At 46.7% G+C, this 26,136-nt stretch overlaps 1 protein-coding gene across 1 annotated transcript; it reads right to left on the bottom strand.

Annotated features, from left to right (window-relative positions):
- Nucleotides 1-4,701: 4,701 nt before the first annotated feature.
- Nucleotides 4,702-21,399, bottom strand: SLC25A10 (solute carrier family 25 member 10). Its single transcript, XM_063120158.1, has 11 exons — nucleotides 21,233-21,399; nucleotides 15,091-15,210; nucleotides 13,674-13,788; nucleotides 13,537-13,585; nucleotides 13,197-13,238; nucleotides 12,486-12,529; nucleotides 9,830-9,900; nucleotides 8,805-8,897; nucleotides 7,524-7,601; nucleotides 7,149-7,205; nucleotides 4,702-6,661 (listed from the first exon to the last, which is right to left on the bottom strand). The coding sequence occupies exons 1-11, from the start codon at nucleotides 21,320-21,322 to the stop codon at nucleotides 6,560-6,562; spliced, it is 861 nt and encodes a 286-aa protein (XP_062976228.1). The 5' UTR covers nucleotides 21,323-21,399; the 3' UTR covers nucleotides 4,702-6,559.
- Nucleotides 21,400-26,136: the final 4,737 nt, after the last annotated feature.

Raw genomic sequence — 26,136 nt, 5'->3', positions numbered from 1 at the left:
AGAAGGTACTGTGCAACTCTTCCATCTTTTTCTCCTTAATGGATTTTCTTTGTTAAGGGAAACATGGAAGAACCTACAGGAAAACAAGGGAGAGTCATGAATAGATGATGACCACCTCACGCCGTAAGCTTCAGTGAAGGAGGCAAAGCTATGGCGCTATAGAAACCTCGCTTGGAAGGTAGGGAATTGGATCCTGAGTGGGAAAAACTCTCTTGCAGTTCTGACCCAGAAGTGAGTATTTGGAATCTGATTTGTGCAGATAATAATTGATCCCCTATTTTAAAAAATATGAAATCTTGCTGTTACTTGGAACAATATACATTCTTTGGCAAAACACACAGCTTCCTTGGTAGGTGGAAAACAGGAGCACAGATAAATTAGACAGGATATATATATATATATATATATATATATATATATATATATATATGTAATTTTAGATGGTATACAATGTTTTTTTAAAAAAAAAGATCAATAGAAGCCAAATGGGTTGCTTGATCTTGTAATTGGAGTTGACTTAATGTAGTGTCTTTAAAATTGGCTCAGCAAACTATCAGCATTGCAGGGACAGAACAAAGATGCTAGAATGTGTACCTTTTGGCTTCTTTTCTTAAATTGCTTGAGTCTGTTGATGATTTTATCTCTCTGTGTTTATCTTTTTTGTTTGTTTAAATGCTTCTTCCACACTGTTTGTAATAACCTCACTTGCTTAGATGCTAGTGTAGCATTTCTGGTTGAAAAACGGGATGAGTTGAGAAGGATATTACATCCTGGGCAATTGGGAATCAAGCATACAATTTTTCCAAAGGGAGATCCCTACTTTGGAGCAAAGATCGTCCGTACCGATGTTGGGGCAGTGAGAATAACTCTTCTTATCAATTCCAGAAGAGAACATTTTAGCCTGAGATGAACTCCCAGTAAAACCATTTATTGCCATAATTCTAGATTTAAGCCTCTACAATGAGACCCTGTGGGAAAAGGTGATGGTGGAATAAGATCCTGTGGATGAAGTAGGGTGCTGACACAATAAAGGCCTCATCTGGAAGCACTGTGGGGCATAGCCTGGCTGGGAGCTGTAGCAAGTGCAAACATGACTTGTTATAAACTGTTGATAGCCTCAAGGCTGCTTCTTTCTCCTTTTTTTTTCTTTTTTCTTTTTTTTAGTAATATAGAGAAGATATGAAGCTGTCTGAGCTAGATGGGTCATCAAAGTTGCAGCCAGCACAGCCTCCCATATACCATGTCCTGTGTTGTGGACACTGGCTTGGATCCAGCATCTTCTTCTGGGGGTGGAAGGACTCCACTCACAGTAGGTATCTCTGTACCATAGCTTACCCCATTCAGCAGGGTCCGTTGACTGTCTTTGTAGCATTGTTATGGGGCAGGGTGTGTGTGCCACGGGAAAGATGGGGCAGGGCAGTCTGCTTCCACCAGCTTGCTGGCACATGCCTAATCTGGATCCAACCCACTGCCTAGCAGTTCAGGGCTCCCATGTAGTTTAGAGAAGGATGAACACAACTCCCTCTCAGAAGGTTGTCTATCCATGTCAGTGCAAAGGTAGGTTTCAAGGATTGCAGCCAGATGTCTTGTGTGTAGCCACAATTTTTGCCCTTAGACCTCAGAGACCTGGGTTCAAAACCTCACTCAGCCATACAATTCATTGAGTGACCTTATCAAAGTCACTGTCTTTCAGCAAAACCTAAAATTGGATACAAGTAGAATCTAAATTCCAAACTAATTAATTTATCCCACCCCCATCCCAAGAAAAGACCAGATCTGCATTATATACTGAAATGCAAGATGTATTAAAGGATAATGCATAAAGGGATCTCCGTAAGATCAGCTTGAGTGATAGTTGCCAGTAGTCAGTGCAATATCTGAAAGTTAGAACTCAAGCTTATTCAGCAGTTCATTCCAAATTAAATCAGGAATAGAAGGATCTGAATTACAGTTTGAGGGGCAGAAGTTGTAGGGAAGACAGATACACATGTGAGAAACTAAAATGTTCAAAACTGAGATCCTATTCAAATTAGGGATTCTTGCTGTTTCACTCAAGATTCGGTAGCCTCATGCATTTGCATCGGAAGGCAGCACATCAGCGGCGCTAGCCAGCTTCCTCCTGATCTGGAACACTTAAGCCTTGACACAGGGCAATGTTTACTCCATCTTGGGAATAACCAGGAATTTATGCAGAAAGCATCCCCCTTTCCTGACATGTATTTTGTGAACTGAGAGAGCCTGCTGAGCTAGATGCCCAGAGCTGTGATAAAACCACTTTGAGCTCTAGGGGTGCTTCCAGATGGAGGTTCCTCGGTCTGGAGAATTCATTGTGCAGCTATTCCATCCAGTGTTCTGTGGGCAGCTTTACACATTACACAGCAGTTGTATCTCAGTGGTAGAGCACCTGCTTTGCAGGCAGAAGGTCCCAAATTTGATCCCCAGGTAAAGCAGGAAAAAACCTTGCCTGAAACCTTGGGGAGCGTCTGCCTGGCTTTGAAGACAACACTGGGCTAGATGGACCAATGGCCTAATTCAGCATCTGGCAGCTTCCATTGCTCCTATGAACCCAGTTCTAGCTCCCTGACAAGGATCACATGCATGATACATGCTTGAAAACTCGAGTTGGTTACATCACATGTTTTGGGAGCAGACTTACCACAACTTCAGTGCACGCCTAAATACATGTAACATGCTAAACCTCCCTCATAGCATACCATGTTGCAATCCAAGCGGGCCAGACCTGGGACGCAATTGGCATGTACAGAAAGATCCTTAAAGAAAGGCGAGAGCTAGGGCAGGAGTCTCATATGCTCCTCTCCAGCACTAATTGGGGCTACAGAGGGAGTAGTCGATGCCTGAGCTCCATCTGCTGAGTGGCGACAGTGCCTGGGGCCATCTCTACAGCTCCAGTGCTGTATGCATCACCCAGCAAGGCAGCAGTGACTGCGTCAAGCAGTGAAAGGGGTGGGTGGGAGGAGGCAACCACCCCCACATGTTTTTGTGAGAAGAGAAGAAACTGTGTGTTGTCCAGGGCAGGGCAGCTGTATCCAGGAACTTGGAATGGGATACTGATTTATACTGGGGGAGAAACAGCAGCAGCAAAAGTGCCTTTGAGTGTCTGCTGATGCCCCCACCTCCCCCCCCCAAAAAAATTTTATTAAGCCATATGGATGCATTGGGCACTTTCTACAAGGGGAGCAGTGTTAGATTCTTTGGTCATCCTTCCCAACCCGGTGTTCTCTGGATGTGAATTACAGCCCCCACCATCCCCAGCTAGCATGGCTGAGATGATGGGAATTGTAGTCCAACACATCTAGTGGGCGTCAGGTTGAGGTAGGGTGCTATAGTCCCTTCCAGTCTACCTCAGCTGCTAAGAGGGCCATAGATTGTTCTCTTACCTCGGGATACTGGAGCTCTGCCCAAGAAGCAGGGTTAGGAACAAAGCATATTGCCAGGCATAATTAAGCTTTGTGAAGGTGATGAGCTTTCATTTCCCTTGGCTACCTTTTATGGCCCAATTAGCACATCTTGGACTCACCTCCAGTGCAAGCCACACAGTATGGGGTAGATAGCGCTGGCAGCCGCAGGGAAGAATAGCATTTGTGGCTTGGATGCCAGCCGGGCATGTGTGTCATAACTACCAAAGCTCTCCAACCTACCCCTGCAAGGCCCATATTGAGAACTGCCAACCAGCCCCATGCTCTCTTTGTTACAGAACAGGGCTGCCCATTGGAATCCAGAACCAAGAACTGTGTAAGAGTTGTCAAGGACCAGCGAAACCTCAGAGCTAAGAGACGGTGTTGTGAACCAGGAAGCTGCTAACCCAGCCACTTAGAATTTCACCTCTGCCATGAACTCGCTATATATTTTTTAGGCTATTTGCTGCAGATAATAATGGGCCTCACAGCAGGCCTTTCTCCATTAAGCTCCATGCACTCTTCTTTGTATCTTAGAAAATACTGAATTGGAAGAATGCAGAGTTGCAGGTAGAACAAGAGAGGCAAGCTATACCCTGCTATGGCTGCTCCCTTGAGGGCCAATACAAAATATTCCTCTGCCTGAAAAGAAGCACCAAATGTTGCTGCCACCCCCTGCTTCCCAGGCTATGCTAGGGTCAATGTGGCACCCTCCAAATGCATTAGACTACAATTACCAGTGTGGCTACTGACTGGGGAAGACGGGATTTGTAGTCTAACACATCTAGAGGGTGCCAGGTTGGGCTGCTTTAAAAGGTCCTGCTACTCCATTATGACATGCATTCCTTCCTCTTCCCCTAAATTCTGCTGTCTGAAGCAGCCTACTTCAGGACATAGGACTGGTCTTTTCCCTTCTTCCCCAACTATACTGGATACCCATGGTGCATTTATTGAAGACAAGAGGAGGGAACTTGCATGACCGCTGTCATTCCCCACTCCCCTTTATTTGTAAAAGAAGTAATGCTTAAGAAAATAAATAAACTAAACTTACTGTCTCACTTTTAAGAGAATTTAAAATTATGAACAGCTGAAGATTTTCAGAAATTTTGAAAAACTAAATCTGGTGGCAAGTTGCCACCCTATTTTACTAGTTAAATTTCACATTGCGGCCCCAGTATTTACTGCTGTAATCAGTTCTCCACTAAGATCCTGTAAATGGGATTTAAAGAGCAATATTCAAATCAACATCCTGAATTTGAAGAATGAAAGCCTGAAAGTTACGTGATCTGTTTCAAAGGGGCTGGCCCTCTAGGAAAGACCAACACCGGCTTTGCACAATTACTTTATTGTCATAATTACAAAAGTGCTGATCGTTTGGCTCTGGTTCTCAGATCCCGCAGGGTTATCACCCTCTGGAATGACACTTCACATGTGGCGAGGAGGCCTGCCACGTGCCGGTGCGGGAGCCGACGGGCAATGCAAGGCAGCAGCAAGGAGGGACAAACAGCAGACACAACCGTCACTTCATTAGGCAGGGTCCGGATGGGCCAGATCCAGAGGCATAACAAATCAATGCTACAGCAGGGTCTCAACAACATCACAGTAAAGCAAGGCAACCCAGGGATACTCCACAGCCTTCTAGGCTTCCTCCAATGCTACCGAAAGGCTCAGAGGAACTGCCAGAGAAGTTGGTCAGGCACAACATGGAAACCTAGGCCGTAAATGAGGCCCTACTAAAGTAGCCTGGGTAAATAGAGGGCCTCCTGTCTGGTAACCTTAGCCCATCCCATAGGTCTATATGGACCATATTATCCCTTGTGCTGGACTGACTTACGACAATTCCAGGTACTCCCTACGGCCTATCTCCCTCCCCCTATCCTCCTTTGCTCGCACCCCTGAATTTAAGTAGGCAACAATCCTGCTCATCTGGGCTACAGGAGAGACATGCAGTTAGAAAGCTCTCTCTGCCTGGGTGAACTTATTTGGCCTCTTGCTAATTGGCAGTACCTCAGAGGCCTACTCTCTGCTCTCATTGGTAGGAGGCCCGGATGGGGCCCTTTGGTTTCAGGAGGCTTTGGCAAAACAAGGTTTGAATGTGAAAGCAGGAGGCGAGAGGTGCTAGGCCTGCAACACTACGCTACTTCTAGCCACCGACAGTAAATACAAGGGACCATTTTTCCTCAGATATAGACCTGAGGGTAAGAGGCGACTGAGGTAGGGAAAACGGCACAGGCTGGATACAGTGAGGGAAGTTTTGTTATTTCAAAAACGTTTTAAGAATCTGGGACACTGAGGGACAAAGAGGAAGAAGATTTCTGCCTCCCTGGTGTATTGCTATCATCTGTCCTCAGTGGCTACCAGAATCCCTTTTCTAGCTCGTACGCCTAACCATAAACAGTGAAAATGGACAGAGAAATTACAAGTAAGATTCTGCTCCCACGTGTGGAGACACACTTCCACTCAGGGAGAAAGGAGTGGCCAGCATGGCGAGATGACTAGGAGGAGGTTACTGCCTCTCCCCAAAGGTATGGCAGCACATCACAAAAGGGAAATGAGACTGGGAAGGCAGAGGAGGGGAAAAGAAAACAACATGTGTGGTGGGCAGGGCCAGTTACCGCCCATGGCACAGAAGAGGAACACCGTAGCCTTGTAGGGCCCTCGAGACAAGTCGAAAACAAAGCAGACGTGTTGGTGGAATGCTGGCTTGTAGACAAGGGCATGGTGTGGCTGTCGAGTGTAAGGAGAGGAATGCTATGGGATCAGCAGGAGTACAGTACTGGAGGGAGACAGCATTGTGGCACTAATGGGCAAGGAATGGTGGCATTCAGAGGTGGTTGGGCACAGAAGAAAGGCATCTGGAGATTGGCTATTGGGCACTGAAGGAGAAAATTCCAGTTGGCTGGCTGTTACACCATCAGGCACCAAACATTACGGAGGTGTCGGCTGGTAATTGTGAGACTGTCAGGCACTGAAAAGGGGCATTCTGTGAGACGTCAGCTGGTGCCATGGCACTGTAGGACAGCAGCATCTTGACAAGGAGTCGTGTCTGGTGCCTGGGGATTGGGGAATCCCACTTTCCAGGCCCCTGTCCCCCATCTCCCCAGCCGTGCTTTATGTCTCTAACTAGGCAGACCCTTTCTCCCTCAGGCCAACACTTTGATCCCAAAATATTTGCGCAGCTGCTCCAGGAAGACAAAGGTGAGCACAGTGTGAGGGACCAAGCGGATACCAGCAGGAACCAGGCCCTGGAAGAGGAAAGGGAGAGGGTCAGTTTCTACCAACCTTGGAGACTTGGCCACAAAACTTCAGACCTTCTCTGACAACTGTTGAACTGGGAAGGGAAGGCGGGGCTTGAAAAACAGGAAGGTGGCTGGTGCACGGCATCTAGCCTCGGAGCAGGTAGGAATCTGCCCTGAACCAGTTACTCGAGCAGTTAGCCTCAGGCAGCTTATTTGTCCTTGCCTTAAAGGCCAAGTAGCATGGCATGTGGCTGCAGCACTGGGGTAATGGGGTGAAGTGCAATGTAGAGTTGGCAACTCTTCCCATTTGAAGCCATCTTGGGTGAAGGGAAGCAACCAGATTGAAGACGTATGGCTCCTAGCGCTTGGTAGAGCAGGAATGCAGAAGGAACCAGAAATTACTGCAGCGCTGGAACGTATACTGTCTGCATTGTGCACCTGATCTACATGGCACAGTTGCCCAGGGCTGCTCCCATTTCTTCTTCTGCATTACCTTATAAAAAGCCAATGGTCCAAGTTTGGCAGTCTCCATTGCGCAGTGCATGACACCCTGGAACAAAAGAAAAGGGAAAGAACTCAGTGCATGCCCAAGCACGCTTCGCTTAATGTATAGAAGAACCTGTCCCTATCCTTATTAGGCTCAGTCTCTGGCTATCACAAATGGATGAGGAACTGCAGCAGCCAGGATGATGCTCAGAAGTCAGGGGTACGTGTCAAGCTGCAGCAGCAAAAAACGCAAAAGAACTACAACAACAAACCAGGCAGAAGGCCAGCAGTGCCTATATAAAGATGCCGAATGCAGGTAACCACTGAGAAAAAGAATGAAAAGGCGGGCAATTTGGACAGCCATAGGGATCAGATCACTCACCCGATATTCGCCTTGAGAATTCATAAGCCGTGTCTTTAGCACATCCAAGGGCTGACATAGGAATGTGGCACATCCTCCCTGCAGTTAACGTGGGGGGGGGGGGGAAGAAACATCAGACACTGTGAGATCCTGGGCTAGAGAGCATGGGGTGTCCCATGGGATGAATGGTGGGTGGAGGATGACTACACCACTTACCAGGTTCTGAGCCTGTGGCCACGGGGTAAGAAAATCTTGCCACACCTTCTGCATCCCATCAGAAATCCAGTGAAGCAGCAGGTGAATAGCAAGATTTTCTTCATCACTTGGGCAAGACAACAGGCTTACCAAGCAATTACATTAAATAAAATTACAGTGTGATAAATGGTCGTCTGTTCTCAGCCAGGGAGCAGATCAAATAGGAAGAGGCCATGCACGCTTCTCATGTGACCCACACAGGAGGAACAGAAATATGTGGCGCCCTCTAGTGCTTTCTACCACACCGCTCCCAAGACCTGGAAGAGCCAACCTCACACCTTTCCTTCTGACGAATTCGCTTGTTCCCTTCAAAGCCCTCCACAAATCTCACTTCTTCTGCAAAGCCCTTTCAGAACCATCACCCCCTCTATTCTGGACTGTCTGCTACCAGTTCCATCTTCCCTTTTAGCCATCCTTCTATCTCAAACCTTTCCCTCTCCATCGATCCTAATCCAGAGGGCTCACAATCTATATTGCTTCCAAATACTGCTTAGTAAACTACCGGGACTAAACTAGTGTTTAATAGCAGTTGCATTAAAATGAGGAAGAGTCATTGGTATAGTACAGGCCTGTATGACCCCACCAGGCCGAAACGCAGCCCTTGGCCAAGTGTGGCAACTGGACGTCACTTAAGCGTTCCAGTTTTGCAATCTTACCCAGGAAGTAAAAATGGGAAGGAGGCTGAAATGTGTTGTGTTCAGCTTGGTGGACCACTACTTGGGCAGCTTCAGTCTACTACTACTGCCTTGCAATGAGATTTCTCCCATGGCTCAATTGCCAGACAATTCTACGTTAAAATCATGAGCTTTTCAGGTTTGAAGTGCGGACTGAGATTCTGGTAGGAAAGGGCTTGGATATACATATCTTCACTTCAGCCTCAGTAGCTGCATGGACTTGGGTTTGCACCTGTCCCTCCCTGAAGAGGTGGATTGAGGATCATAATCTTGAATTCTAATATGACCAGTGGCTGCAACCCCCAACAAATACATAGGCGCACACACACACACTTCTCCCTGGCCTTGCACACACATGCAGAGATACACTTACAGCAATAAAGCTGGCCAAGAAATGGGTAACGATGTTGTCAGAGAGCAAACCAGTGCCAAGAACCAACTGCTTAGCTTGGTCGTAGCAGGCGAGCTGCAAGGAAGCAGAAAATGTTGAGGCAAAACCATGACTGGTTCTCAGTGTCTCCTTCCCCAACCTGTGGCCCTCCAAATGTGTTGGACTACAGCCCCCATCATCCCCAGCCAGCAAGCCCAATGGCTGGGGTTGGTGGGAGCTGTAGTCCAATCTGTAAAGTGCCAGGTTGGAGGAGGCTGCCCTAACCTATTCCTGGTCTCTTGACACAGGTGTGAGCAATGAGTGCTATCTTCAGATTTTGCAAAAATACATCTGTCTAAGGCCATGTGTCTATGGCCTCCCAATAAGAAAATGGGCTCTTGACTGATGGTGGGAGACTGTGCCTGATTTCTACACCTCATGCACCAGCACCTGCAGAGGTCGTGGGCTCTCCCACACTAGAGGCCTTCAAGATGTAGCTGGACAGCCATCTGTCAGTGATTCTTTAAGGTGGATTCCTGCACTGAGCAGGGGATTGGACTTGATGGCCTTATAGGCCGCTTCCAACTCTACTATTCTAGGATTCTTCTGTTACACTTCATTGATTCAAGGCAGAAATTCCACTACATCCGATTTCCTCTCCTGAAATGACTAGCCTTTCCCAACCTGGTGCCCCCCAGATATTTTGGACTTCAACTCCCATGTTGGGAGTTGTAGTCCAAAGGAGCTGGCAGATACCAGGTTTAGGGAGGCTGATGTAGAGACTCTGGGTGCCTTTCGGTAGCAATATGCCTAGTTGGATGTGTGAGCATGTTATATCTCTTTATTTGTTTATTTTATTTATTTTATGTCTACCAAAAAATGTCTCTCAAGGCTGCTTATAGAACCCATTAAAATAATTAAAACAATACATTAAAATGCAATAAAAACACAACAATTACAGAATAACAATTACAGAACATTAATCCATATCCTTAATGCATTGCATGGTGAACGTGTTGGATTCCTACCTGTCCAACAGTAACCAGGGCCCCTCGACTTGATGCCATTGTTCCCCCCGAAAACAATTTCTTCAACCCCTCTGCAAAGACAAAAGGGATCAAGGCATGGAATTTACAGAGCAGGCATTCCCATTAGACCCTTCCCTTTGACACTGACCCACAAACTCCTCCCCCCCAAAAAACTAGGCCTAGAAAGAGTTGTTCTTTCTGCTCGCGAACGTCTCTTTTGCAAACACTCTCCCACCCACAAAGCATCGCTCAGGAATAAATATCCCCTCTTGCTCCCAAAGATACAGGGATGCTGAAAAGGTATAATTTACAAGGGAGGCCTGGAGAGCAGAGCAGAGCAGAGCAATACATGACTTCACTGAATTCAATCGCAGGTCGGTTTTAACGGGTGCGGAATCTCTGAACATTTGTCCAAAGTCAGAAGATTTTTTAAAAAAAACCTGATAGGGGGCCACCATAAAGAAACTGATGCCCCATCACAATAATGTATCCAAGGCTGAAAGATCTGAAGAAAAATAAATGTTGCTCATTATCATTACCAGGGAAGATAGCAGCATCTTAGATGCCCATGGAAGAGACACAACTACAGAAATGAATCAGCAAGGGACAGGACTGGCTGATACAGAAGCATTCTCCATGCTGTGCCAGGAGCAGGCTTTTAAACATAATACTTCCAGGAGAGGTTTGCTCTTTGGATATAGGGCTGATTCCACCAATAGGTGTTTAGTCTGGAATTGCCTTGAACATTTTATATGGGGTTCATACATCATTGGGTACTTTGAGACAAGGCTTTTATTGTGCAATGGCTTTGCCTCATTCATGGAATTATATTGGGGGTCTAAGACACTATCTCCTTCCATTTTTAACCCTCCTGTGTTTCTTCACTGTTTCTTCGTTCTTTTTCCTTTACACAAAAATCTGTTAAGGAGGAAAAGATGGAATAGCTGACAATGGCTTTTGACTGGTAGCTCTAGGAGACATCTGTCTAGAAGCACCCTACGTCATCCATTTGTAGTTCACCCATGTTTTCCCAATGCTTCTTTCCTCTTTTTTTGTTTTACTATAGAAAGTCCCTCTTTTTTAAGAGACATGATTTTGACATGGGCAGTGAGGTATCAGGCAGCTGAACTTATCACTGTTCAGAACATATTTTCAAAAATCTTTGTAGTGGACACCATTTTGGAACCCCATTTTTTTTAAAAAAAAATCAAACAAATTAAAGCTGAAATGTTTTCTGCCACCACCATTTTAATAATTTAGGTTATGTTTTTCTAATTAATGTTTGCTTTGGATCAGAAATGTTTAAACACATTGGTTTTGGTTTTTTTTTTACACTTCATGGGTAGTAATGGACAATCATGCTTGTATTATTAAGTGCTTAGGGCTAATTGCTTTTTTGTTAAGGATCACTCAGAATGTTTTCCTTCTTCTTCAAAATAGTTGCTCAGCTAATTGGACCTTCGCTTTCCCCATCCACAGCAGCTATCTCACACCCAACGGGGTGGCCAGAACATATTGAGATGAACACACAGAAAAAGAGCAATAATCCCCCACAGTGTGGAAAGTCAACTGCAATTTTACTTGTAGCTTCTAGTGGAGCAGCAATGATTTATTCGTGCTAGATGCCATCTGCCTGGAAGCAGCCTAGAGACTTCCTTTGCTTAAGTTCTTGCTATTGACCCCAAATGTTTCAGCAGATGTATTTATTTATTTTTCTGGAACTCAAGGTCAAATCCGGTTAATGGCTCACTAACCATACGTTCTAAGGCCTCCTTGTCCAGGACACCCCCACAGCGAAGCGGGTGGGGACTGTTGACCCTAGGGAGGCCCAGATTGTGTATCTATGCTCTTGCACAGTTTCATCAAGTGAGATTGGCAGCTGGCATCCTAGACAACTTTGGCAGCCATGCTATGCACACTTGTTTGGAAGGAAGCTACGCTGAACATGAACTAGAGTAAGCTGTGTGTCTTAGAGATTCTCTGTTCAGTGTCCTTTCTCCTTGATTCCTAGAGCATCATCCGGGAGTAGGAAATTACCACTACTCACCCTAGCACAGGGCATTAGAGGCAGGAAAGAACCTGCTGATCTCTCTCTTTTTCCTTAGATTTGGAGGACCAACTCTTTTACACTCTTCTCTCCCTGTGCCCAGGCTTCCACATGCTCATCCTCTCCTACAGCCTAAAAGTCAAGGATGCAGTCAACCTCTTATACACGGAATTCCGCCTGTGCACTCCAGATCAGCATATTTCTTCACACTCCCAAACAGCTTATTCAAGCCCTCTCTCCTAGGATTTAGCAGCTGAGTCCCTATACTCAAGTAGATGGCAAGCACAAAATATCACCGATAACAATAGGGGTCATTATAGAAGGACTTTACCTGTACTCTCTATGTGTGCACACACAGACACTCTGCCACCACCGTCACCTTTGCCTCTCATGGCTTGTCCATTCCCAAGGCACTGACCCCCTACGACCCACTTCCTGTAGCCCAGGCCTGGCCCTCTAACCTAGTGTGCTCTCACTTCCTATAGCAAAGGGGCAGATTTGTAGTGGATTCTCCTCCATGTCTACTCATCTCATTCAAGGAGACCTCCCCACCCACGAGACCTCTTAGAACTACAATCTAGCTCTGCTGTGCACCAATCAAGTTCTTACCTTCGCGAAACACTCGATACAACCCGTCCAGAGCATGTGAGTAGCTGGGAAGCAAGGAGAGTCAGTCAGCAAACCTATTTCAATGAGATCCTACTCGTATTTGCCACACTCCACATACTGTTTGGCTGGCCACCACTGTAGGCTTTAACTGCATGTGCTTATGGCTTGGGCAGGCCTGACATAGATCGCTGGTGGCATGTGAAGGCTGGGAGTGGCGCCCTGCTTCAAAAAAGTATCTTAAGCTTCAAACTCTGGATGCTTGAAAAAGATGCTGCTCCTCCCTCCATGGCCGTGCATCTTCAATACAGCCCCCCTTAGAGGGATACATTTATTTATTTAATGGTATTTATGAATCGCTTGCATTAAAGAAGCATCTAAGCGATTTATAAAAACAAGTCTTCATCAGAGGACATGATTGCCTTCCTGGGAATGCCTGTTGGAAAATGTGTTTTTTCAGAAGGCACCAAAACCCCAGGAGACACCAAAACACCAGAAAGGTCATGGCCTGTCTAATTTGTACTTGCATGGAATTCCAGAGCCGTGGGCATTTTGATACTAAAGCCATGTAGAACCAGACCTCTGAAATCTTGGTTACCATCAGGAGGGCATCTCCTGGTGCATGTAGCAACCAAGCAGGCTAGTAGGGTTCCAGTTGAACTCTTAATGCTTGTGCCTCTCCTACATCCCACCCACCACAACCTGGACACTCACTTGCGCCGCAGATTTGCCGGCTGTTTCATGTCGTTCTGCATCCTGGAAAAGGAGCATTATAGCCATAAGGAGTGGGAGAGAGAAAAGCCCCGCACACCCCATCACCCCATGATGTGATACATAAGTTTGCTCGATGGTAAGGTAAGTAGCAGAGAGGTTAGACTGTCTGCAGCGCATGGATTTCAGGTGGGGTGGGGGTGCCAAAAGGATGCTCTTTTTTTTCTTTCCCTGTCCCCTCCCAGCATAGGACTCCTCATAGGATAAACCAAGTGGATCATGGGGAGCTGAGCCCAAAAATGTTGTGCACAGCCATATAGGGAAAGGGGAAGGAGACACTCACCTGACATTCACCATGTCAGCTGGGGTCCCCACGAACCCGCCCGTGAAACCTGCAACCAGAGAACAGCCGGTGAAAGGGGGCTGCACAGCCTGTCCGGCTCTGGCCCTTTCTCCTGCACTTGCCACGTCCCAGCTCACCTCCTACTGCACCTAGCAGCACCTTCTGGTAGAAGGGCATTGGCCCCTGGGCACCCTGGCTCAAGTGGTCCCGCACGGTCTCATAGATGGCAAAGCGGGTGAGGGAGTACGTCATCTGAGGAAGCAGAAAGAGGCACAGCAGGATGACAGCCCTGGCCCTACCCAGCACGTGGCCACTGTACACTAAAACAGTTGTAGCACAGCCACAGCAACTAGCTTTGCAACTGCCCGGCCCCCTACACATGTATGGCCCCAGCCTCTGCATCGGTGAGCACGTGGCACATCAGGGCATTCTCCTTTTCATCAGTCATTGCCTAGGTCAGCCAAACATCCTCCAGATGTGTTGGACTACAACTGTCATCATCCTCAGCCACAGGCTGGGGATAATGGCATTTGTAGTCCTACACATCTGGAAGGTGCCACGTTGGGGTAGGCTTACCTAAAAGTATATGCTGGAGGCATGGCCCCAGAGGAAGCCACCTTCTTCCCCACTGCCTGCTTACTGCAGGAGGGTCCAACTTCAACCCAACAGAAGGGAAATCCACTAGTACGAGATTCAATCATGACCAACATGGGCGGCCTAATTGCTGCTGCAGAAAAATGACTCAACCTGGTTATGGAGACCCTTGCAGGCATATAGGATGCTCATGCGCCTTTGGGGAAGAAGCAGCAGAGACGTCGGTGCAGAGCAGGGGGTGGGGGAGCCATTGCGACTATCAGATGCTGCTAGATGACCAAAATATTAAGAAGGAAGCTGGAAGCAACGGGACAGACGGCTGCTGCTGCTGCTCCCAGTTTTCTCTCTCCTCAGCCCAATTCACCACAGGCTCAGGTGGGAGACTGTCTAGTTAACAGAGTGTGCTTCATTTCAGAAAGTCCTGTTCTAGGCCCTACTTGGGGCCTGTTCAGACAACACGTTAAACCATGGGTAGGCCGCTAACCCTTTTGCAGCAAATGGTTAGTGTGTTTAAACTGTGGTTATGTAGCCACCATGGCTAGGAATGGTTCACACGACATGCTAAGCCATAATGTTTAGCTCAAAATGCTTAACCACCGTGGCTTAGTGTGTCGTCTGAACAGGGTCTTGATCTTTCCACACGGCAGAGGCTACTGGACTCTACTGTCTTTACATTCTATCAGCCATATTCTGCAGGAATTTTGCCATAACTCTGGCAGAATTATATGCCACTTTCAGAGACAGGGCAGGACTTATACAGGAATCTCAAACATCTGTTTGTGAGGCTGAATGCCATCTCAGTGCTGAATCTGCAACACAGCCTGGGCCTTGGGAGAATACTGGGAGAAGCGGCAGAACTCTCACAGGCAACGATAGAACCAAGAAGCTGGAATGTGAAGCTCCCACATAAGGAGTGGGGCCAAATGCTTGCAGCAGCTCACCTGCCGGCAAAACACTCACCTGTCGGCAAAGGGAGGCACTAAGCCCATTATAGAGTGCTATGAAGCCGTCATTGCGAACCACACGCACCGCCATCCCCATCATGCGCATCTTCACCTCCTGCTGGGTTTGCAGATGGACCTAGGTGGAAGCAGCAGATGGCAAATAGGTCAGGCTGGATTTGCTGGGCTCCTCTCATTCTTGGGAGGGCATCTGCAGGCACCACAGCACATCTGCACGAGCCTCTCTGATGCAGGAAGTCTATGGCGCTGCCACCCGCCAACAGGGATGCATTTTAACAGCCATTTGAAAGCCTGCATTTGACGGTACAGGCAAGACTGGGGGGATACTGTTCATCAGAGTTTAAGACATGGTTTTTCTAATTCTAAAGCAGAAGAGTTCTGCAGAGCTAGAGAGGTGAAAAACTGGGGTGGGGGAGAGAGAATTTTTCCTCAGGGACTTTTTTTGTCCAGGGGGGCGAGTAAGAAAGGGAAATGTTTAAAAATAAAGTAAGGCCACAATCCTATGTATGTTTAGACAGAAAAACATCCTACAATTCCCAGCATGTGCCAGCCAGGGTGCTGTCGTGTTTAAACATGCATAGGATTGTGTCCTAAATCATTTTTCCCCTGGGCTGTGTCACAGCTCTATACAGAACTGATTATTTCTCTCTCCAGTTCCACTCCCTACTTTCCACCCAACACAAGCCAGTAACAAGTGAGTTTACATTATAAACATTTTACTGTCTTCCCCCTCTGCCCAGAACTTGGAGCAAGATTCAGGGCAGACTTCTAGCTGCCCTGCTCTTCCCTCTCCATCAGGATGTGTGATTAGCCCAACAAGACCTCCTCTTTGCAAAAAGGCAAGTCCTAGCTCCTGGCTCCCATCCCCACCCTAATTTCACCCATGTTCTGACTACTGGATACTATTCTCTCCCCCTTGAGAGAGCTCTGTCCTGCATTCTTCATCCCATAGCCTAATGAGTATGATTAATTTTTGGATGCTTTGACCATCACAGCTACAGGGCACATGTTCCAATCAGGGCAAAGGGCTCGATTGACAGCATGGGGCCTGAATCCACAGAAGCTTGTTAGCTCATCTGCTTCTGTAGCCTGGAACTGCAGCTCAGCAGTAGTTCCAGACAACCATCCCACACGGAAACTCCCATTTGTTGCTGTGAAGCAGCTGATGTTTACAGTACAGCCACATCTAGGTGAAAGGCTCCCAAGCTGATAAAAATCAAACTCCCAGCAGCCTCCTCCACTGGAACAATCAGGCAATAGGAGGTGAAGGTGATGATGGTAGCACTGGACACAAGAACAAAACAGCACAAACACGTCACACACGCATGCAACAGCAGCCTTGTGGTCACCCCATCACATATGTGATGGTTCCAAAGGACAAGAGTCAATGCAAGTAGCTTGCAAGAGACTTCTAGAAATGCCTTACCTAACCTGGTGCCTTCCAGATGTTTTGGACAACAACTCCTAGCATCCCTGACCATTGGCTATGCTGACTGGGGCTGATAGGAGTTGTAATTCAAAACATCTGGAGGACACCATTGTTGGCAAACGTTGTTCCACAGATACTGGCATTATCGTGCTTGAGCAGTGGCTGTTTGGAGTACCTCTTATGAGCTTCTTTTGAATATTTGGAATTAGACTGTGGGAAGTGACATCTGATTTCTTTTATTCTTTTTACTATTTGGAACTTCTAAGTCAGCCCCGAGAAAAAATGGCACACTGGTCATTGAAGAAGATGCATCTGGCCAAAGGGAAAAACTCCACTGAGCATTTTCTGTCCAGTAGTTTGTTTTATTGTATTATTGTATGTGTGATAGAATGCTCTGTATATGTTTTTTTTAATATTATAATTTAATTTATAAAAGTATTTTAACCTCTTTGCTTAACTTCTTTGTTTGCATCCAAAGGACAAGAGTCAATGGAAGTAGCTTGCAAGGGACTTCTAGAGCAGCCTTACCTAACCTGGTACCTTCCAGATGTTTTGGACAACAACTCCTAGCATCCCTGGGGCTGATAGGAGTTGAAATGCTGACTGGGGCTGATAGGAGTTGAAATTCAAAACATCTGGAGGACACCATTGTTGGCAAACATTGTTCCAGTGTCTTCGGGTGCTTCCAAATGAAGTTTTTATCACACCATCACTCTGCCTCATTCTTGGGACATTTACAGGGGGTCCAAACAGCATTGTTTTCTACACATCACCCCTAAGTTTTCCCACTGCTGTTTCCATCTTTTTTCTTACCACAGAAAGGAGAAAAAGATATAATAGATCCACAACATCTTCTGGCCATACAGAAGCATGTGGTTCATAAAGGAAAGTATAAGAGCTACATACTTTAAAAGTAAAGTGGCCCAAAGCAGCCCAGGTGGAAATATACATCAGCTGAGGCTGCAGAAGGACTGGCTGCCAGGAGAGGGCAGTAAAGAGGCAGAGGTTGCCATGCCAAGATGGGCAACGCTCCCAGGCAGCCAGCAGCAGCTCAAAGATCTATTGTGGAGGATGAAACTGGAATTTGCTCATCAAGCAGCTGGCAGGCCCAGGCAGGGACACAGATGAGGCAATGATGGAGACTGAATTCTGCAAGAATCTCGAAGGTTAGCAGCTTCATGCTGGCATTCATATGCTAGCCCATTATAAGGGAAAGGAATTTCCCCCCACGTAGGAACAGGCAAAACACGCCTAAAGCTCAGAAGGACATAGGTTGTAGAGCAGCTTAACACTGGCTGGACGCAGAAACCCCAGAGCCCGACAAACTCTTCTCCCAAGCAAGCTGCCTTTCTAGATGATTCAGCTTGACCAGTTCATCCTCTCGCTATCAGCTCTAAAGCAGCCTGGGGGCTGAGTTTTGTCACTTGACTTTGTTCAGCAAGACAGAGCTGGATAAGGCCCTGGAGCTACAAAGAGGAAGGCCAAAGTTCAGCCACTGAGACCACTGTGGCAGCCTTCCCCAACCAGGTGCACTCCAAATGTGTTGGACTACAACTCCCATCATTCCCAGCTAGCCAATGGCTATGCTGGCTGAGAATTATTGAAGTTGTAGTACAACACATCTGGAAGGCACCAGGTTGGGGAAGGCTGTTCTAGGTTCACAGACAAAAAGTGGGGCCCAGGCAACAGAGGGGCTTAGAATAGCCAATCCCAGAATGCCAAGCAGGGCTCTATGGGAAAGATATGGAGAGCATATCTTCCCCATGGAGAGCATATCTTCCCCTTTGGGGAAAAACCAAAAGCTAACATTCTAGGATCTCCAGTATCAGATACTGAGGCACACCTACTTGCTTTTAACCTGTGTTGTAGGTGCAAGTGTGCTTGAGGATTCAAGACAGAATGTTTGCATTCACCCAGATTACACTTACAACTTAAAACATCTACTCAAACTTTAAAACTAAATGTATTTTGTTAAAGAAAAAGGAAAAAGTTTAACACAGTCACAAACCTTTCACCTAAGCAAAGAAAAAAATGACATACTCACAAATGCTGCACCATTCATACTGACTCTGCAAAGGGACTCCTCCTCTGCAGAGGAACTTCCATTTCTCCCAGGCAAAACCAAGGAGTCACTGAGGCCTACATGCTAGGCTCAGAGCAACAGCCTGGATCTCATGCCTGAGGAAATGAAAGACATCTTTCTCCTCTGTGTTCAGACTTAAAATACTCTTCTCAAAGTCAGAGACCTCCCTCCTAATACATCTTCTTATTTAAAAATATCTAAGTCTTTTGGTCCACATCATCAGTTTTAGACCACCCTCTTTCCAGAATGTCTCATCCTTCTGACCTACTTGTTTGCCCCTAAACTGGACATGACTTCTGCTTTTCATTTGGCCAACTGTCTAGTTTGACACTTGACCACATGTCTTCTAGACATGGGGATTTTCGAAATGACAGCTCTACCTTTCCATCACCTTTTACTTAATTTCCCTTAAAAGGAATACATACAGTTAATACAAGTCACAAGTTCTTACGACTAATGTCGTTGAGCTCGTATCAAATTTATCAGGCCTTATTTACACCAAATATCTAACCCTTGATACAGTGTTTTATGTGCTTACTCCTACTTGCCCAGTTAATCTTAAAGTGTTACTCCATTCCCCTAGCAACTAAAAACCTCCTACAACCTCTCCTATGCATAGGCGTGTGCAAGGTGTGCCCAGGCACACCCTAATGTCCCAAGCAATAAACACTGAATTGAGGGGGGGCTTTCTGTAGGGATCCAAAAGGGGATCTGGTCACAGTGGGAATGGTCCTCAGCTGCCCTCCAGCTGCTCCGCCAAAGCACCATTGCTTCCAGCAACAGGAGTGAAACAGAAACATTCTGCTGGGAGCCTTCCTGCAGAGACCCGCACTTCAAAGAGGCCAGGAGGGAGGAGGGACCCCAGAAGGTTAATATTGCATCATAAGCCTCTCCTCTGGCCAGTGTCACCACAATGCCCCACCAATTCTGGAGCTTGAAGAGCATCTCCTCACCCCCCCACCCCCAAACTGCAATGGCTCCTCATCCCAACCCCAACTGCAATATTCAGGCAAGTGTTTAAAAAATAAATGAATATAAATAATGTCCTTTATGACTAAGTATTCAATGAATGTTGGCCTTTAAAAAAAATCCTGGGTGCACACCTGAATGAAATGTGTTACACATGCCTATGTCCCCAAAAGCTATGCTAACAAGCTCTTATAAACCCATTCTCACACATATTCAGTAAAATTACAAATTAAGGCAAATCCTTCACCAGGGGAGGTGAGTTGGGGTTGGCCTTGTTTTGATGCGGGCAGGATCTCTCGTGCCAAACCGGATTTTCATTGAAAACTTTAGGGATCAATAAGGCAATCATACATCCCCTACCCACGAAAGCCTTCAGTTCTCTGAAATATTTCATCTAACCCTGATAGACCTGCTCCTTTTTCCTCCCTTCTGATTTGCCAGCCCCTAGGTCAATGTTGCAAAGTCTTCTCTCTTATGTCAAAGCTTAGAAACGGGCAGAAAAGCTGCCAGTCTCAGGGCAGTAAAGCTTTCAAGCCAAAAGAAAACAGTTTTATCAGTTTAACAGTTATCTGTGCCTTCTTTCTGTATAGTCTGGAGTCGCCTGATAGCTTTTGATTACAGCTGTGTTTCTCCTGAGATTATCGAGAGAAACACTTCATGATTTCCCCCCACTGACCCTGGATGGGTCCTTTCCCCCCCTCTCTGTTTCTGCTTTTTAGGGCAAGATCTCATGTCACTGTTGTGGGGCTCCTATTATGCAAATCAGAGCTGAACCGGCCTCTTTGCTTCTGCAGGCCTCACATTGATTTCAAGAGATGCTGCCACTGAATCTAGGCTTTCTCCCAGGAGTCCTGGCTCAGGAACCAGTCCAAGCAGACTTTGGTCACTTGAACCAAGGAAAGGCTGCCAAAGACAGCCGAAGCTACACCTGAGGAGATCTCTGTGCCCACTGCGTAACCCCACGGCTGGGACAACTAGAGGACTGCTGCAGTCTGGCTGCTGGCTGCTTGGGCACTGCTTCCTGGAAGGGAGCCAGTGCCTCCAAGCTCTGCAGGGCACTGCCCCACATGCCAGTCCGCTCTTCCTAGGGAACGAGACACCAGACGATGCCAGGAAGCGGCGGCCAACCGCGGCCAGCGTCTCCTAGCCGGGCAACTGCCAACTCCAATGCACTTGTCAGCCGTGGGGGCGGGGCAGGGGGCTTCCTCGTTGCAACGGCGCCAAAATGGCAGAGCCGAGGAGGCGGGGGGGGGGAGTATTGCTGCAGCCGCCGAGGAGGAGGGAGAAGCTTCTGCCTACATTGGGCAGCCTCCGTGGCGACAGGTAGGGGGTGGGGAGAGGTCTCCGTTCCCCTCCATGCCATTCCTGCCGGGTGCACGACTGGGGTGCACGGGGAGCCTGGGCGGATCTGCTTCTTCGGAGACTGGTCTGGGATTCAGCCCCCCTTCGCCAATCTGCTGCGAAGCGGGCGCACGCGGCGCCCAGCCCCGAACAAGGTCTGGAGGAGAGGGAGCAGATATGGGGAGACGAGCTGGGAGCGCTGAGGCAGGCAGGCAGGCAGGCAAGGCAAAGCAAGGGGCGGACGACGGAGCTGCTCCCCGGTGTGGGGCGTCCCTTCTTCCAGGCTCTCCCCCCCCCCTCGCCCCGCGCCTGACGCACCTTGAGTAGGTCCAGCGGGTGGGTGCAGCAGGCCGCCCCGCACGAGGCCAGCCCCCCGAAGTACCAGCGGGACACGCGCTTCTCCGCCATCGCGCCGGCTCTTGCTTGCGTGCCTGCCCGCCTGCCCTCCCTGTGCCCCGAGGAACTGGGCTCGCCGCTGCTCCACACCCAGCATATACAACCGAGGCGGCCTTAAACGGGCGACGCCAGGCTGGAGGGAGGCCTTAAAGGAGCAACGCTGGGGCCGGATCCTGCCCCGCACGCTCAGCCGCCCGTTGTCGCCCCGCCCCCAAAGGGCCCAGCTTCTCAATAACCGCCTGTCGGGGGATGGAGGCAAGCGAGTGAGGTGTCGCTGATCTCGCTTCCCCAGCTCATTGCTAAGCTGGAAGGAAATCCTGGCTCCATTTAACTCGAGCCACAAAGCTCCTAAAGTACACACACCTAGTACAAGCTCCTAATACACACACACACACTCTCCAATGCACTTCTCAGTGCATTTGTCACTACTTCTTTGTCACACTCCATTGGAGTGTGCATTTGTCACACTCCAATGCATATGCGGTTACGGTTGTTTAGGTATCCATCTAAAGATTTAAAGCAGGAATACAAAAAAAGGAAAAGTGTATAATACAGGTACACTTGGTCACAGTTCTGTGTAGAATAGACGTCTAGGCCAGGTGCATCCGTTTCCACAAAACCTGTGAAACTTACTAGCAGAAATAATCAGATATGAGGCAGTATTTCACTAAAATGTTGCAGAAAATACCATCTATCAAGCTGGGAAAGCCCTCTTTCCCATTCTGCCTGGCATACCATTCCTGTTGTTATTATTATTATTATTTATTTATATAGCACCATCAATGTACATGGTGCTGTACAGAGTAAAACTCATCACTCATTATGTGTTATCACTCATTAGTCTTGAACAATCTTGAGAGGTGGATGTTGCTCCTGCTATTATTAATATGATTGAAAAGAACAGTTTGAAATATTATTCAAAACAGGAGCAAATAACCATCTTGTAAAATCACTGGTTGTTTTACTGTAATCTGCAACGTCGTAAAATATGCCTTCTTGAATTATAGTTCTATTGATATTTTCAGATTCTTGCGATTTTCCACTCATTTGTATTTCCATGCCACAGAAAACGTGATCCCCTTGGCAAATTTTATACCCACAACGGAAGGCAACTTTCACAATGAGCACCTCTGCCAGTGATGCAGCTATGGCCAGGGAGCCGCACATCAGCATCCGTGCAAGCATGGACATGCTGATGCTGCTCATCACAATCTACTTCTTTATTCCCCCCCCCCAAAAAAAAAATTGTAGTCTTGGAGGAGAAGGTGCTGGCCAGACTTAACCATTGCTAACAATGTTCATTTTGTTATTTTTACTTTAAAAATGTTATCCTTTTCTACAACAAAGTGGCACTTATTCCCAAGTAAATATGCTTAGCAGCAGAAGCAAACTTTCTTTCCATCAGGGTTGGCAAACTGTCTTTGCTTTGTTTCTTACTCTGCTGTCTTCCACCCCTGCCGATACAGACTAGAGGCAAGAATATGCACCATTTGATGGCAGCGCTTCTCAGGGTGAGAGCTGCTAAAGACATCTGCCGCTGCTTCTGGCATTCAAGCCACGAACATAAAGTTTGGAAATGTTGCATACTGCCATAGCTGTTGGTGTCTTAAAGACTTTTTCAAAATTGTGACCCGCCCAGGGAGCTTCAGCTATTGGGCGGTATAAAAATGCAATCAATCAATAAAATGTTTATTCCTGCTCTGAGCGGCAGGCCATTCAAGCGCTGAATGATGAAGTGACATGCACATCACTCTGAAAAGGGATGGAGTGCTTGCGATAAGCTTCATGCAGGGGTGGTGGTGCAGGGAACACACATGTCTGAAGCAGCCATAAGGAATGAGGCAAAGGGATCAAACTTCACTTGAGATGAGGTGCTATCCTGGGTGAATGACTTTCCTTAGACGGGGAGCAGAGAAGCCGGTTATCACTCTTTCCTGGTACCAGAGTGTGCTTTCCAGTGAAATATTCCTATCCTGAGCCACAACTTGAATGATCAAAGCAGTGTGCACTTTTATGGTCACAACTCTAGCTCAATCTCACCTTTACAACAGATCCAGTGTCAATTGCACAAGCAGCGCTATCCTGTTCCCGAGTTACACCTGCTGGCCAGTGATAAGAAAAGGATCCTGGGACACCTTAAAGACTTAATACATTAATTACAGTAGAACCTTCTATGGCCCACTTCACCCGATGTAATTACACATTAGCAGGAAATTCAACTATCTGTGGCTTGAATCAGAATGATGCATTTTTATCACACGTGTTAATTAGCTTTCCAATGCAAAGTTGTTTGTTATCACCTACACCACCTCATGAGTGGCCAATGTTGCCTGTTAATTTTGCATTCAATTTCTCCTCAACCTCACTTCTCTCTACCCCGCAATGTCTATATTTTCCTGCCTAATTAGGATTACACTTCATGCACTGAATGAAGTGGACTCTGGTTCATCAAAAAGCGTGCCATAATAAATATGTTAGTCTTTAACGTGCCACAAGACTCTTTGTTGCTTTTGCTACAAGGTTCTTATTCAGCACATTCCTGTTGCTCTACAGCCTCTCTGGAACAAGTCTGCTGCCTCTCTCTTTTCTCTCCATGAATTCTGTGACTGGCTTTGCTTGGCGTGAGACTCAAACTCACAACTCGTTTTCCATTGCCTTCCTAGAGGTGGAGTAAGGGTGGAAATAGGCTTATGCAAATAAGTATGGGAAACCAACAGGAAGCTTGTCAGGTGGCCTTCCCCAGCCCGGTACCACCAGATGCATTGGACAATAGCTTTCATCATCCCCGCCCAGGCCTTTGCCAACATATCTGGGGGTGCCAGGCTGGGGCACCTGAAACCTGAAAATTTCCTGTTGGTTTCCGTACTTGTTTGCATAAGCCTATCTCCACCCTTTACTGGAAGCTTGCTCTGCTCACACACGTATTGAATTTAGAAAGATGAACATTGTCCCGCCTGCAGAGTGGGCTGCCTCTCACCATTTGAACAGCAGCCCTTTGGTTGCAACTGAGCTCTTTCTTGTTGCAATTCTGTCACAGGCAGGGGATTTGAATATGTACAAGCATCAGTCTCTACAGGTCCATAGAGTGCACCAGGTAGAACACCAAGCAGGCACTCTTATCAGTCACGCTGTGCTCAGATGGTTCTGGCAGAAGCAGGGCATAGGAAACAGATGCATGGGTGCAGATTTTCTTGATGTGAGACATTCACATACTAAATTTGTGAAATGGTATGTGGGGCTTAGGGCAGCTGGGCCTAGTACATTTTGGCTTCAGAGAAAACAAATCAGCAGTAAACTCAGGAGTCAACTGATGATATGTAAACTTAGCAGTAAGAGGAGAGGGATTCAGGGATGACTAGAGCACATGTGTGCTAAGCTTAGAGGATTTCAGGCTGGAGTCATTCCCAGCCCTAATTAGGAGATGGCAGAGATCGAATCTGGGACCTTCTTCATGCAAAGCACATGCTCTACCACCGATTTAAACCCCTTCCCAAAAGAGGAACGTATAAAAGGGTTGTGGATTGTACAGGGTGCTATCATCACTTTAGTACCATTGTTGCATGCTGACTGGTGTCTGCACAGCTAATGTGGAGGTGATTTTAATGTGCAGTTGCAGTGAATTTTTTTCCAGGTATTACATTATTTCTTGTTTCTATGATTGTTGAGCTTTGGACTATGGCTAAGTTATATACACAGCAACCCTGCCATAGTAGCCATTGGCATAGCAAGCATCTTTGCTTATTTTTTTTATTTAGTAAAAGGGGGAGCCTAAATATCAGCCTAACTACAATTATACTGTGGAGCATGCCACTATCTGAGGCAGAAGCAATGTACAAAATAGTGTAAGCATCATTTGAAGAGAGGGAAATCTTCTAGCCCCCCCCCCCTTTGTGGGAGAAACTTGGGGTGGGGGTTGCTGATCAAAGGCTCCAAAAGCAGAGGACTCTTATTTAAGAAAGGCAATCTATTAAAGAATCTAAAGAAACAAGGCTTTTTTTGTTACAGGAATAAAGTGGCACTGCAAATTTGTCAACATATCCTTCACTTTGTATGATTTACTCTTGCTGCAATATTTGTTGTTTTTAAGGTGGAAATCAAGGTTTATTAAGTCTTAGCATTTTGCCTATTCTCAGAGCTGATCAGGGCTACCCTTACAATTCCATCTTCTATTCAAAGCATCCCTTTGACTTTTTCCTCCCAAAATAACAGCTACCCTAATGAGGGTGAATGGATCGGAGTTGTCTATGAATAGCCTTTATGCCATTAAACACATAGAGAAGGAAATACGACATGTAAACTGAGAATAAGGTGGGGTTTTAGATGTGCACACACTATGATTATCCTAGAAGACTTTGGACTTTCAGCCACTGTAATTTCATTTGCACACTACTATTAACTCGACTGTCTCTGGGGATGCATTTGCAGCCCTCGACATATCCAGTCTTAGCTTCCTCTATCATTAGGTTTTGTGCCCATAATAACTGAAGAGTATATCCCCCTAGCTGAAATTGTTTCAAGGATGTTATATCCATAGAAGAGCTATGTCATACTTTACTACAGGTCCCCTGAATGAACACTTTCCTGGGCATGCTAGAGATGCATAATACAAAGAACATTCTAGGCCAGTTCTTTGTTGGGAATATCTAGCATTTTGTATTGCACGAATTTAGTTGAAAATGCCTAGTTAAGAACTTGCAAGAAAAAATGCCTTGAGTTTGTAGGCCTGGCTATTGCCAGGACCAAGACTCACTGGAGCCAAATTAGTTTTTGCGGGGTTGAGAGGCAACAAGAAAATGACACTGGAAGGTGGCCAGTTTTCCTTCTTA

This window comes from Elgaria multicarinata, chromosome 3 (genome assembly GCF_023053635.1).
Source record: "Elgaria multicarinata webbii isolate HBS135686 ecotype San Diego chromosome 3, rElgMul1.1.pri, whole genome shotgun sequence".
NCBI lineage: Eukaryota > Metazoa > Chordata > Lepidosauria > Squamata > Anguidae > Elgaria > Elgaria multicarinata.
This window is presented reverse-complemented; position numbering and strand designations above follow the sequence as displayed.

Excerpts from the sequence above, each read along its gene's own strand:
- SLC25A10 (XM_063120158.1), bottom strand. The coding sequence starts at position 21,322 with ATGGCGGAGAAGCGCGTGTCCCGCTGGTACTTCGGGGGGCTGGCCTCG. Across the intron at positions 9,901-12,485 it reads GTATCGAGTGTTTCGCGAAG|AGGGGTTGAAGAAATTGTTT; the intron begins GTAAGAACTTGA and ends TTGTCTTTGCAG. Across the intron at positions 7,602-8,804 it reads TCTTGGCCAGCTTTATTGCT|GGAGGATGTGCCACATTCCT; the intron begins GTAAGTGTATCT and ends CGTTAACTGCAG.